Source organism: Carcharhinus amblyrhynchos, chromosome 12 (genome assembly GCF_965287045.1).
Source record: "Carcharhinus amblyrhynchos chromosome 12, sCarAmb.v2.hapA, whole genome shotgun sequence".
In the NCBI taxonomy this organism is placed as follows: domain Eukaryota; kingdom Metazoa; phylum Chordata; class Chondrichthyes; order Carcharhiniformes; family Carcharhinidae; genus Carcharhinus; species Carcharhinus amblyrhynchos.
The window spans coordinates 68,608,673-68,621,010 of record NC_137335.1 but is presented as its reverse complement, the minus strand read 5'-3'; the positions used below and the strand labels follow the sequence as shown (position 1 = coordinate 68,621,010).

The 12,338-nt window shown below is 44.7% G+C and overlaps 1 protein-coding gene across 1 annotated transcript in view; it reads left to right on the top strand.

The window, feature by feature from the left end:
• Window positions 1–12,338, top strand: part of LOC145350470 (WD repeat-containing protein 64-like) — a 115,974-nt gene that overhangs the window by 93,503 nt on the left and 10,133 nt on the right. The window contains exons 22-24 of the mRNA XM_080199670.1: window positions 4,667–4,728; window positions 7,750–7,862; window positions 9,129–9,311. Of these exons, the coding sequence (XP_080055796.1) occupies window positions 4,667–4,728; window positions 7,750–7,862; window positions 9,129–9,311 (358 nt within the window). The remainder of the gene's footprint in view (window positions 1–4,666; window positions 4,729–7,749; window positions 7,863–9,128; window positions 9,312–12,338) is intronic.

The following is a 12,338-nucleotide window of genomic DNA, read 5'->3' as shown; positions in this document are numbered from 1 at the left end:
CGTGGCCAGAAAATCCCACCCAATATCTCATCCTGCTTGTTGGACAGCAGAGGATTGGGAGTGTGGAAGGGGTGAAAAATGGTCAATTTGCAGCTTTCATTGCCTTAACTGAGCTCAGTAGCACAGTGGTTAGCACTGCTGCTTCACAGCTCCAGGGATCTGGGTTTGACTCCCGGCTTGGGTCACTGTCTATGTGGAGTTTGCATGTTCTCCTCGTGTTTGTGTGGGTTTCCTCTGCGTGCTCCGGTTTCCTCCCACAGTTCAAAGATGTGCAGGTTAGATGGATTGGCCATGTTAAAATTGCCCCTTAGTGTCCTGAGATGCGTAGGTTAGAGGGATTAGCGGGTAAAATATGTAGGGATATGGGGGTAGGGCCTGGGTGGGATTGTGGCCAGTACAGATTTGATGGAACGAATGGCCTCTTTCTGCACTGTAGGATTTCTCTGATTCTATGAAAAATAAAATATTGAAAAGTAGCCTTCAGCCCACTCTGTATATGGTTGCTGCTTTTTTAATAGTAGTGGGTCCATGTCCCAATGTAGAGAAGCAAAAAAATTTGTTGTCATATTTCAGATTCACCCTGTTCTGATGGGAGCTGGATTTAAACTTAACAGCTGCTGGCTGAGTTTCCCAGGGCTTGGGGAATCCATCCATGAAATAGAGGTGCAAGCTCCCTGTTGCAGTGGGCTACTGCTTTTTACAGGACCCCCTCTGAACCAGGAGATGTTTGAGTGCTTGCCCCACCCACAGTCTCTTAAGGAAATCTTCACCTCCTTTCATAGCTTCCTGCTTCCAGCAACAATAGTCCCAGGCCATACTCTTTCTCCCCTGGTCACTAAGCTCTTCCTCTGCCTCTGGCTTATTACTCTCTTCTCCCCATCCCCACCAATGCCCAATCTCTACTAATTGTCCCATCAGGCCCTAGCTCTGAGCTGCTACTTTGCCCGCCCAGGGAAAGCCTTGTTAATTGACCTAGTTAATGGAAGATGGACATTTTACTGAGCTTCTGCAGTTCAACTCAACGGGATTGCCTGCATACCCCGCATTTCTCCCCACTTCCCACAGGGTCAATGAGTGTTAAACACTTGTCACCATCCCAATGACTTTGGATCAGGGTCAAGGCTACAGGTGTGTGGAGCACAGAGCTGCATTCTGTTTGGCCATGCCACAGTGAAAATGACAATCCAGTATAGGAGTAGGAAATCTTTTCTGTTCAAGATTCATTAACAATGTTCTTTAGTTTTCCATTTCAAATTTACTCGCGAGTTGTGGGTGTCACCAACAATTATTGCCCATTATTAGTTGCCTTGACAAGGTGGCATTTCTAAAGGACAGCCTTCTATTTGGCTGAAAAAAACAGTACATTTTAAAATAGAGGTAAATTGGCAAACTGACCCCCTTTGCAAGGATAAAAATCAGACTCGAACAAAAGTACTTTCATTCACTTAAACGGAACAGTTTTCGGGAAAGCAGCTTAGTATTGAGCTCAGTTCAGGCAATGAAAGCTGCAAATTGAGCAGTCAAGGAGTTATTGGTGAAGAAGATTGTTAAAAACAATGCAAGCAGAAAGCAAGATACTTTTATTTTAGAAATGGTTTAACTCCTCAGTTGGGCTGTTGGAGGATTCCTCAAAGCAGATCCAAATGATCTCCCTAAGGAAACAATGGAGGCCGGGCCGTTGACCAGATTCAAGGCTGAATTAAACAGAGTTTTAGTCAACAAAAGGTTCAAAGGTGGAAAAGAGTTCCATGGCCTACTCCTGCTCTTCGTTCTTGCGTTTTAGTGGTTTCCCTGGATATAACAAAGGTAGCAGTCCTCACTGCATAAATAGCGTGTTATCAATTTTGCCCAAATCATCCAGTGACGGGATGGTGAGAGACAGGAGGTATTCCAGAAGAGGTGTTATGGGTGCTAAGAGCTTTGTGAATGACATGACCGATGCTGATTTATTCCTCCCAAGAATGCTAAATGTGTCAAATTACTCATTTAACATAAAAAGGAAGGAGTCTGGGGAAACTGCCAGGACACTCCTATACGGCCCCAACTCCCCAAGTTAAAGTCAGAGACTTCAGATGGTTCTGATTACCTGGTTACTTGCCTTGGAAATATTACACTGATTAAATCCTAGTCTAAAACCTAGTTAGTCACAAAACCAACTCCCCAATCACTCACGCTGATTCTCCCAACTCACCCTCTAACCTCCGACTCCCTCGGACACCCCCATCTCCTCCCCTGACGAACCAGACTAGTCCCAACACCTGGCTTCCTGCCTGAACCTCCAACTCCCCTCAACCAAACCTGACTCTCACACACCCTCCTGACACAACCTGTTTAGCTTCCACTGTACAGCTCCTACAACCCACTGTTCCCACTTGAACCAATCACACCACCACCTCCCCTCTGACCCTGTGCGACCCGACCTGACTAACCCACACACCTCCCCAAGCCCAGCTAATGTGGGTTGGCAAACACAATTGTGATAGGTGAACAGGACTTTGCATGAGTTAGGACATGGGTAGCAAAGTTGTGGATGACCTCAAGTTTAATGAGGGTAGAATGTGAGATGTTGCACACGACTACATTGGGACGGTCAAGTGTAATGGTAACAAAGGCAGTGGTTGAGGGGTGAGGGGTCCAGCTCCAGATGAGCTGAAGTAGTAAAGAATTGGTTGATGTGACAGAGGTGGAATTAAATACTCTTACTGAAGGTGTGGATATATGATCAGTAGCTCATCTCAGGATGAAGTATGGCATCAATGTTTTGAGGTGGGAATGCCGGCATTGGACAGTTTGGTCAAATCAGGAGGTCAGAACTTTGTCTTGCTATGAGAAGAAAACTCCTGTATTCAAGCTGTGAGCTCTGACAACATTCACCTTGAAATGATGAAGAATCTTTGCTCCATTGTGCTCAAGCTTTTATGGTTGAGCTGTGGCATTGGTACTTGCCTGATGATATTTGATTTGATTTGATTTATTATTGTTACATATTTTAACATACAGAGAATAGTATTGGTTCTTGTTCACTATATAGACAGAGCACACCATTTATAGAGAAGGAAATGAGAGAGTGCAGAATGTAGTGTTACAGTCAGAGGTAGGGTGTGGAGAAAGATCAGCTTAATGCAAGGTAGGTCCATTCAAAAATCTGACAGCAGCAGGGAAGAAACTGTTCTTGAGTTGGTTGGTACATGTCCTCAGACTTTTGTATCTTTTCCGATGGAAGAAGGTGGAAGAGAATCTCTGGGGTACATGGGGTCCTTACTTATGCTGGCTGCTTTGCCAAGGCAGTGGGAAGTGCAGACAGAGTCAATGGATGGGAGGCTGGTTTGCTTTATGGATTGGACTACATTCACAACCTTGGAAAATTACCCACCTGTATCCCAGCTACAAGAAGCTACCTGTCTGGAGAGACATCAGAGAAACAGGGAACCGTCCCTTGGAAATGACTGCAGAAACTTTAGCCGGAATGTTTCCATCTCACCAGCCACAGGAATTGGAGTGGGTGGTGGGGGGGAACCATGGAAATGTCAGTTGACCTCAGACGAGGTTTTACGGTTTCAGGACGAGAGAGGCCATAAAATTTCACCCTTTATGTGGGATACCTGACTCACCACAGGATTCAGCAAGGAGCCCATTATTCAATAAATTTGTGGCTCAGGAGTTAAAATTACCCAGGCCTACATCATCAGGGTGATGTATTAGGTGTATACTGCTAGGAGCTTCTGTCCTCATTCCTAAGTACAGAAGTGGGGCAACAAACCACACTGGAAGGAAACAAGATGAAGACCCCTCTTTCATTAGGATAGAGGTGGAGAGACTCTTCCCGCTCAGAAAGGACAGTAGGACTAGGGGGCACAGCCTCAAAATAAAGGGGGGGGGGCGGTTTAGAACGGAGTTGAGGGGGAACATCTTCACTCAAAGGGTGGTGAATCTCTGGAATTCTCTGCCCGTTGAAGTGGTGGAGGCTGCCTTGCTAAGTATTTTTAAGAAGCGGGTTGATGGGTTTTTGATAAGAGAGGGGATTAAGGGTTATGGGGAGAGGGCGGGAATGTGGAACTGAGCCACGACAGATCAGCCATGATCTTATTGAATGGCGGGGCAGGCTCAAAGGGCCAGATGGCCTACTCTTGCTCCTATTTCTTATGTTCTTATGTTCTTATTATAGAACAGTGCTTTTATTTTAAAAAAGAGTTCATTGAAACATTACATTTGGTTAAGTTTGACATAGTAAAGAAAAAATTGCTACTTGGGCACTGTATAGAAATGGCATGGTGGCACAGTAGTTAGCATTGCTACCTCACAGTGCCAGGGACCCAGGTTCAATTTGGCCTTGGTCACTGTCTGTGTGGAGCTTGCGCTTTCTCCCTGTGTCTGCGTGGGTTTCCTCTGGGTACTTCGGTCTCCTCCCAAAGATGTGCAGGTTACGTTGATTGGCCATGCTAAATTGACCCTAGTGTTAGGGAGATTAACAAGGTAAATGTGTGGTGTTAAGGGAATGGGCCTGGCTGGAATTGTGGTCAGTACAGACTCACTGGGCTGAATGGTCTCCTTCTGTACAGTAGGTATTATTGCTCTTAGGAAACTAGTATACACCATTGCATTTACAACAGGCACCAAGTTCAAAAGCTTATCCTCATAAAATTAAACAGTATATGTTCTCACACAGGAGGACGCATAATGATCTGGGATATTTCAGAATTTCTGGATGATCCATTCTTGTTAAATAAGGTACGTTTCATAGTTTAATTAAAGCAAAGAATTTAGAAAGTAATATTCTTTGGTGAAAAATTATTGATTGGGAAAATAAATTATGCGACAGAATGTGTAGACTTTGAACTCTCTCTTCCCATCTCAGTTGCTCGAGGGAGGGGAGTGGGGGCGGGGTGATTACTTTCAGGAAGTTAAAGCTTACCCAATAGAAGTTTACAAGATTATGAGGAGCATGGACAGAATGGATAGTCAGGAGTTTTTTCTCAAGGTGGAAGAGTCAGTTACAAGGGGGCACAGGTTTAAGGTGCGAGGGGCAAGATTTAAAGGAGATGTACAAGGCCAATTTTTTTACACAGAGTCGTGGGTGACTGGAACTTGCTGCCAGGGTAGGTAGTGGAAGCAGATGCAATAGTGACTTTTAAGGGGCCAAAAACATGAATAAGATGGGAATGGAGGGATGTGGTCCCCGGAAGGGTGGGGGGTTTTAGTTCAAAAGGGCAGGACGGTCGGTGCAAGCTTGGAGTGCCGAAGGGACTATTCCCGTGCTGTAATTTTCTTTGTTCTTTGTTATTTGTGAAACTTTTCTCTGATCACAACAGTAATTGTGCAAGATTCATATGTGTGAAATCAAACATTACCCATTGCATCATTCAATCCTTAAATACTCATACCTTCAAAGATAAATGGGACATAGTGTAGGCAACTCTCTTGTAATTTGCAACATTTAATAAAATGTCCATTTATTCAAAATCAGATGAAAGCTCTTCAAAATAAATGTATATAACATGTTAATTTTCTGACTTTGATTTTGATTTTGATTTGATTTTAATTTATTATTATCACATGTATTAGTATACAGTGAAAAGTATTGTTTCTTGCGTGCTATACAGACAAACCATATCGTTCATAGAGTACATAAGGGAGAAGGAAGGAGAGGGTGCAGAATATAATGTTACAGTCATAACTAGGGTATGGAGAAAGATGAATTTAATTTAAGGTAGGTTCCTTCAAAAGTCTGATGACAGTAGGGAAGAAGCTGCCCCTCAGTTGTTTGGTATGTGACCTCAGATGTCTTTACCGATGGAAGAGAGCATGTCTGTGATGTGTGGCATCCTTGATTATTCTGGTTGCTTTTCCAAGGCAGTAGGAAGTGTTGACAGAGTCAATGAATGGGACGCTGGTTTGTGTGATGGACTGAGCTTCGTTCATGACCCTTTGTAATTTCTTGTTGTCTTGGACAGAGCAGGAGCCATACCAAGCTCTGATACAACCAGAAAGAATGCTTTCTATGTTGCATCTATTAAAGTTCGTAAGAGTCATAGTGGACATGCTGAATTTCCCTAGCCTCCTGAGAAAGTAGAGGTGTTGTTGGGCCGCCTTAACTATAATATTGGCGTGGCAAGACCAAGAAAGGTTGTTGGTGATCTGGAAACCTAGAAAATTGAAGCTCTCAACCATTTCCACTTTGTCCCCATTGATGTAAAAGGGCACATCCTCCACTATACTTCCTGAAGTCAGTGATTATCTCCTTCATTTTAATGACATTGAGAGAGAGAGATTATTGTCATCAGACCATTTCACCAGGTTCTCCAACACTTTCCTGTACTCCATCTCACATTGTTTGAGATTCGGCCCTTTACAGCGGTGTCATCAGCAAACTTAAAATCGAGTTGGAGGGGAATTTGGCCACACAGTCGTTGGTGTATAAAGGGTATAGTGGGGGGCTGAGGACACAGCCTTGTGGGCTCCTGGTGTTGAGGATAACGGTGGAGGAGGTGCTGCTGCCTAACCTTACTGATTGTGGGGTCTGTGGGTTAAGAAGACTAGGATCCAATTGATCTTGTGGTAAAAGAAGCACAGTGGGCCTGATTTTACCGTTGTGCAAAAGCTTGGTAAAGTCGGGCGTGAGGCCATTAACATGTTCTGCACCCACTTCCGCGCAGATGTCCACTTTACCAAGGCCCAAAAATGGCCGCGATCCGAATTGCGCCCGAAATGGGCGCAACAGTGATTTAAATATATTTGCATGCATTTAAATTCAATTAATGGGCTGCCCTCCCAACTTTACCAGCAATTCCCCCTTTTACCATTGCGTCCGCGCGTCCAGATTCGCGCAAAACAGACATGGTCCACAAAGATCTGTTTCGGGCGCTCCAGCTTCTGAAGAGGTAAGTTGACGTTCCAACGGCTCTCGAACTCATATCGGTGATGGGGGTGGGGGGGATGGGAGGTGGTGGAGGAAGGCAGGCTAGATCATTCTCTGGCGGGGGCAGGCAGGGAAGAGGAGGCCGGTCAGATGTATCCCTGATTGGGGAGGGGGAGGGAGGCCAGATCGTTCTCTGGCAGGGGGAGGAGGGAGGCCAGGTTATTGTCAAGTGGTGCGGGGAGTGGGGGGGTGGAATCAGGGAGGCCCAATCATTCTCTGGTGGGGGGAGAGAGGGCAGATGGATCTCTTGTCACACAGACAGGAGCAGGGGAGGACTGCTGCCAGTCTGCGGGCAATTGGTGAGAGGGGGGCAGGGGATTGCGATTGGTTTGGGTAGCGGGGTGGGTGCGTGGATAAGGGGGGACAGTTACGTTGTGGGGCTGGGGTGAAGTCTGTGGGGGCCATCACTCCCGCTTTCTGCTCCTGGGCTGATTTATCCACTTCTTGCGGCCCAGGAACGATGTGACAGGGGCATTTTTTTCCACATTTTTTCTCACCGCGCACGCAAACTCCAATCAGACCAGCAGCGTTTCAGACACAATAAGCCCTACCCACAGCACATTTCAGACCCATGATTTCTTTTTCAGGCTGAGCGCGTGGTGGGGGGCGACCGGTGCCTGAGAACAGATTTCCCAGTCAGATCTAAATAGCGCCCAGATTCAGCGCTTAGAATGAAAATGGTAAAATTGGGCCCAGTAACTATGAGGCATGCTAATATGCTGAATATTCTGTAGAATTTATGGTATGGTCATTTACAAGAAACAGACATTGATAATTTCCATCCTTTCTTTAGTATAATTTTTACAGTTGTCATATTTTCTCCATTTCTGTAGGAGTCTATCAATCGTCTAATTAGTTGGAGAGCCCACAATTTCCAAATAGTGAATCTGTTCCACGTGGAGAATGCATCTGTCGTTGTTTCTGCGTCCATAGATTGTTCTATCAGGTATAATTTAGGATTGATATTAATTCAGCCCTGTTGAGGTTTTTGCAAACAGTCGGCACTTGTACCTTTTGCATGATAAGTTGAATATTTTAATGATTTCAGTTTTCAGGGTCAGCTGGTTGGGTGTTTCATGATATTCTTCAGATGTTATCTCCTCCTTCAAATCTACATACTTCCACGCCTGTTTGAAATCTGCTCTCTGTGCCCTCATTTGTTAACTATTCTTGGGCCGTGAACATTGCTGGCCAAGCTAGCATTTGTTTGCCATCCCAAGATGGCCTGAGGAAAGCAATGGCGGACATATTTCTCCAAGGTTTCAGGCAGTTTAATCCAATGGATTGACATGCTAAACCACTTTAGGAACAGTTAAGTTTAAGTTTGAGTTAGTGTCACACATAGGCCTGCATTAACACTACAATTAAGTTACTGTGAAAATCCCCCAGTTGCCACACTCCGGCGCCTGTTCCGGTACGCTGAGGGAGAATTTAGCATGCCCGATGCACCCAACCAGCACGTCTTTTGGACTGTGGGAGTAGACCAGAGCACCTGGAGGAAACCCACGCAGGCACGGGGAGAACGTGCAGACTCCGCACAGACAGTGACCCAAGCTGGAAATCTGACCTGGGTTCCTGTGAGGCAGCCGTGCCCACCTTCGATGTGCAATTGGAACTGCACAAAGGCCAAACAGAGAGAGTATTGCAAGTATTGAGAATACCAGTTGGATTTTTTTTTTGCAGAATCATATTCTCCGGCCAACAGTGGCATTGTGACAGCACCTACATTTCCGATTCATTGCTCTACAGTACTCAGAATGATGAATACTCCAAAAAAATTAATTGCTTTAAATTTTAAATTTGCTTTGTTAAGAGAAAATCAAAAAAAAATATATAAAACTAGGGACAGAATTGAAAATTGGGACTAAATTATGTTTACATTCCCTGGTTCACACATTCTGAATTCTTAAATGCTGCTTCAACTCGGGTGTCTTTCCCTACCTGTCAACTTTCTCATCTCCTTTGATCCTCTGTCTTCTTCTCCCATTATTTGTTGTCTCCTTCAATACTTTTTACTGGAAATCACAGCAGTGTTTAAGAGCTTGATATTTCAGGAATTGTGACATGAGCTTTTTAATTTTGTCACATGCATTGAAGTACCCTGACCCAGACTCATCTCTGCTGGCCACTCTCTTGGCAAACCGTGCAGTTGTTCTACTTTTCGAAAGGAAGCTATTGAAAGGAGCATTGATTGACTTTTATTATTATCCAGGGTTTGGTACGCACCAAACGGCCATTATATCGGATACTTTGGACAACACAGCACGTTGGTATTAACAAACCCCGTTGACTTAACTTTACCATGCGACATAACTGAAGCACCCGTGGAAAGCAGGTCAAAGAAATCTGACAAGAGTGTCCAGCTGGACTATCCCCTGATGGTGGATTGGGACAGGTGAGATGGCAAAAATCATTTGAATTTGTTTGCAGCAAATTTTACATTTGACCCGACAGAATATTTGTTAACATGAAAACTATGATGGAAATGTGGAGCTGTTGATAAAATGAAGCTGTTTTATGTCTTTAATGGTATGAGTTAGGGAGTCATTGAGGTTTACAGCATGGAAACAGGCCCTTCAGCCCACAAGAAGGGCCTGTTTGTCCATGCCGCCCATTTTTAAAAATCCATAAGCTAGTCCAAATTGTCTGCATTTGGCCCATATCCCTCTACACCCATCTTATCCATGTAACTATCTAACTGCTTTTAAAAGACAAACCTCTAGTACTCATCTGGCAGCTTTTCCAGACGCTCACCACCCTCTGTGTGAAAAAATTGCCCTTCTGGACACTTTTGTATCACCTTAAACCTATACCCTCTAGTTTTAGACTCCTCTTCCTTGGGACAAAATGTTGACTTTCTAACTGATCTGTGCCCCTCATTATTTTGTAGACCTCTATAAGATCACCCCTCAGCCTTCTACGCTCCAGAGAAAAAAGTTCCAGTCTATCCAGCCTCTTCTTATAACTCAAACCATCAAGTCCCGGTAGCATCCTAATAAATCTTTTCTGCACTCTTTCTAGTTTAATAATATCCTTTCTATAACAGGGTGACCAGAACTGTACACAGTATTCCAAGTGTGGCTTTACCAACGTCTTGCACAACTTCAAAATCCTGTATTCAATGTTCAAAGATCTGAAGTATATTAATATATAAAAATCTAATTCAATTAAAAATGTATTAGTTGGATGTCTCCGAAATTAACTTGATGATAAAATCATGGGGTGGGTTTTGGGGGGGATGTTTGCTGGAACTCATTGCTTCCCTGGATGATTGTAGCACAAGTTCTGTCTCCTCCAGAGACTCTGCATTTTCCTGAATGTCATCTCCTTATGAAGGTCCTTGCGGATACAGAATCATCTGCTCGGCCTGTGTGCAGAGCACAGATAGAAACATATAAACCCTACAGCACAGAAAGAGGCCATTTGGCCCATTGAATCTGCACCGACCCCCATATCCCTACATATTTACCCACTAATCCCTCGAACCTATGCATCTCAGGTCTCTAAGAGCAATTTTAGCATGGCCAATCAATCTAACCGGCATATCTTTGTATTGTGGGAGAAAACTGGAGCACCCCAAGGAAACCCACGCAGACACGAGGAGAATGTACAAACTCCACACATACAGTGACCCAAGCCAGGAATCGAACCCAGGTCCCTGGAGCTGTGAAGCAGCAGTGCTAACCATTGTGCTACCATGCCGCCCTATATCTGTATTGCAGGGTTCCAAACACACACATGTCCTGGTTGTTGGCATTTGTTGGTGTTGAGTGATAAGGGTGTGCTGCATTGTGCAGTGTGTGAGGCTAATGGTGCAATTTATGGGAAATGGCATTTGAAGATCCATTCGTCGACCCTGAACAATATGCAGCACTCCATCCAGGTCCTTGCGCTCAAACCTTGGCATTGACTGCCATGGTTCCTTGCCCCATTGCCTTTGCAAAGTTTATTTGCCGGTTCTTCTGGTCTATGCTGGGTAGAAGACCACTGTCCTCCTCCACACCTCCTGCATCAAGGCCTCCTTGCAGCGGTGGAGGGATCCTGGAACTTGCTCTCTGTCACGGTGTGCCATCTTCTTTCCTTCCTAGGAACTGTTGGCGTCAGTAGAATGACTCCCAGCATCTGCCGTAGCTCAGTGTACTTCCCATTTAAAAGTTGCTGACTGGTGTGCCATGCAGGGTAACTTCAAATCATGCGAGCCTCTTGCAGCTTTGTGACACCGATTCAGACACAAGCATTGTCCGACATCACAATGTCTTGTGCCCTTTTCATGTCCTGAAGAATTTTGAGATCAGTCGGTATATCAATGTCACTTTGGTAATCCACAAGTTGCTATTCTAGTGGTTAAAATAACTTCACACAGTGGCTGCGCTTCATCTGATTTTTGAAGTATTGTACTGTTGCATTTCAGGCTTTGTCCAAACAAAAAGGTAGAAAAATTGAGTCACATCATAACTGAAACCTATGCCTTTGTAGGTGCTATATATGGGTTAACATATCCAAACTTCATAATTAACCTTCTAATTATCCCGTCTGCTACTGCCCTCTAAATCCACGGACACTAATTCTGCTAACCAAAAGGGAAACTGCTAGGAAATCTCAGTAGGACTGGCAGCATCTGTAAGGAGAGAAAAGAGCTGACGTTTCAAGCCCAGATGACCCTTTGTCAAAGCTGAAAGACACAGAAAGTGGGAGATATTTATACTGCAGGGTGAGGAAATGAAAGATGAGTCATTGCCACAAAAACCAGGGGAAAAGACTGCTAATAGCTGTCCACAGAGAGAATAAAGGGTGCGAACGACCAAATGACAGAGAAGCCAAAATGAAAATGTTGGAAGCTTTCAATATGGTACAGGGTATCAGAGGAATCCCGGATGTAGGTGGGGAGGGAATGGACCAGGGGAGTGAGGATGAAGTCAAGGTAAGAGGAAGTAAGCTCACTGGGGCAGGAGCATGCTGACACAATGGACCTACCAGAACAGTCCTTTTTGTGGTCCTTTTTCCAGGACAGTTCTTTTCCAGTTCGCAGGCCCTAAGTGCCTCCTCTTCACCACGGACGTGCAATTTCTCTACACCTCCATCCCACACTCAGACAGCCTGAGAGCGCTTCGCTTCTTTCTTGAAAAGAGGCCTGAACAATTCCTGTCCATCACTACATTCCTCCGCCTAGCTGGACTTGTTCTATTCCTCAACAATTTCTCCTTTAACTCATCCCACTTTCTCCAAATCAAAGGAGTAGCAATGGACATCCACATGGGTCCTATCTACGCTTGTCTTTTTATGAGGTATGTGGAACATTCCTTGTTTCAGGCCTACCCAGGTCCCCTCCCACAAATCCTTTACCAGTACATCGATGACTATTTTGGTGCCACTTCATGCTCTCGTCCAGACTTCGAAAAATTCATCAACTTTGGTTCTAGTT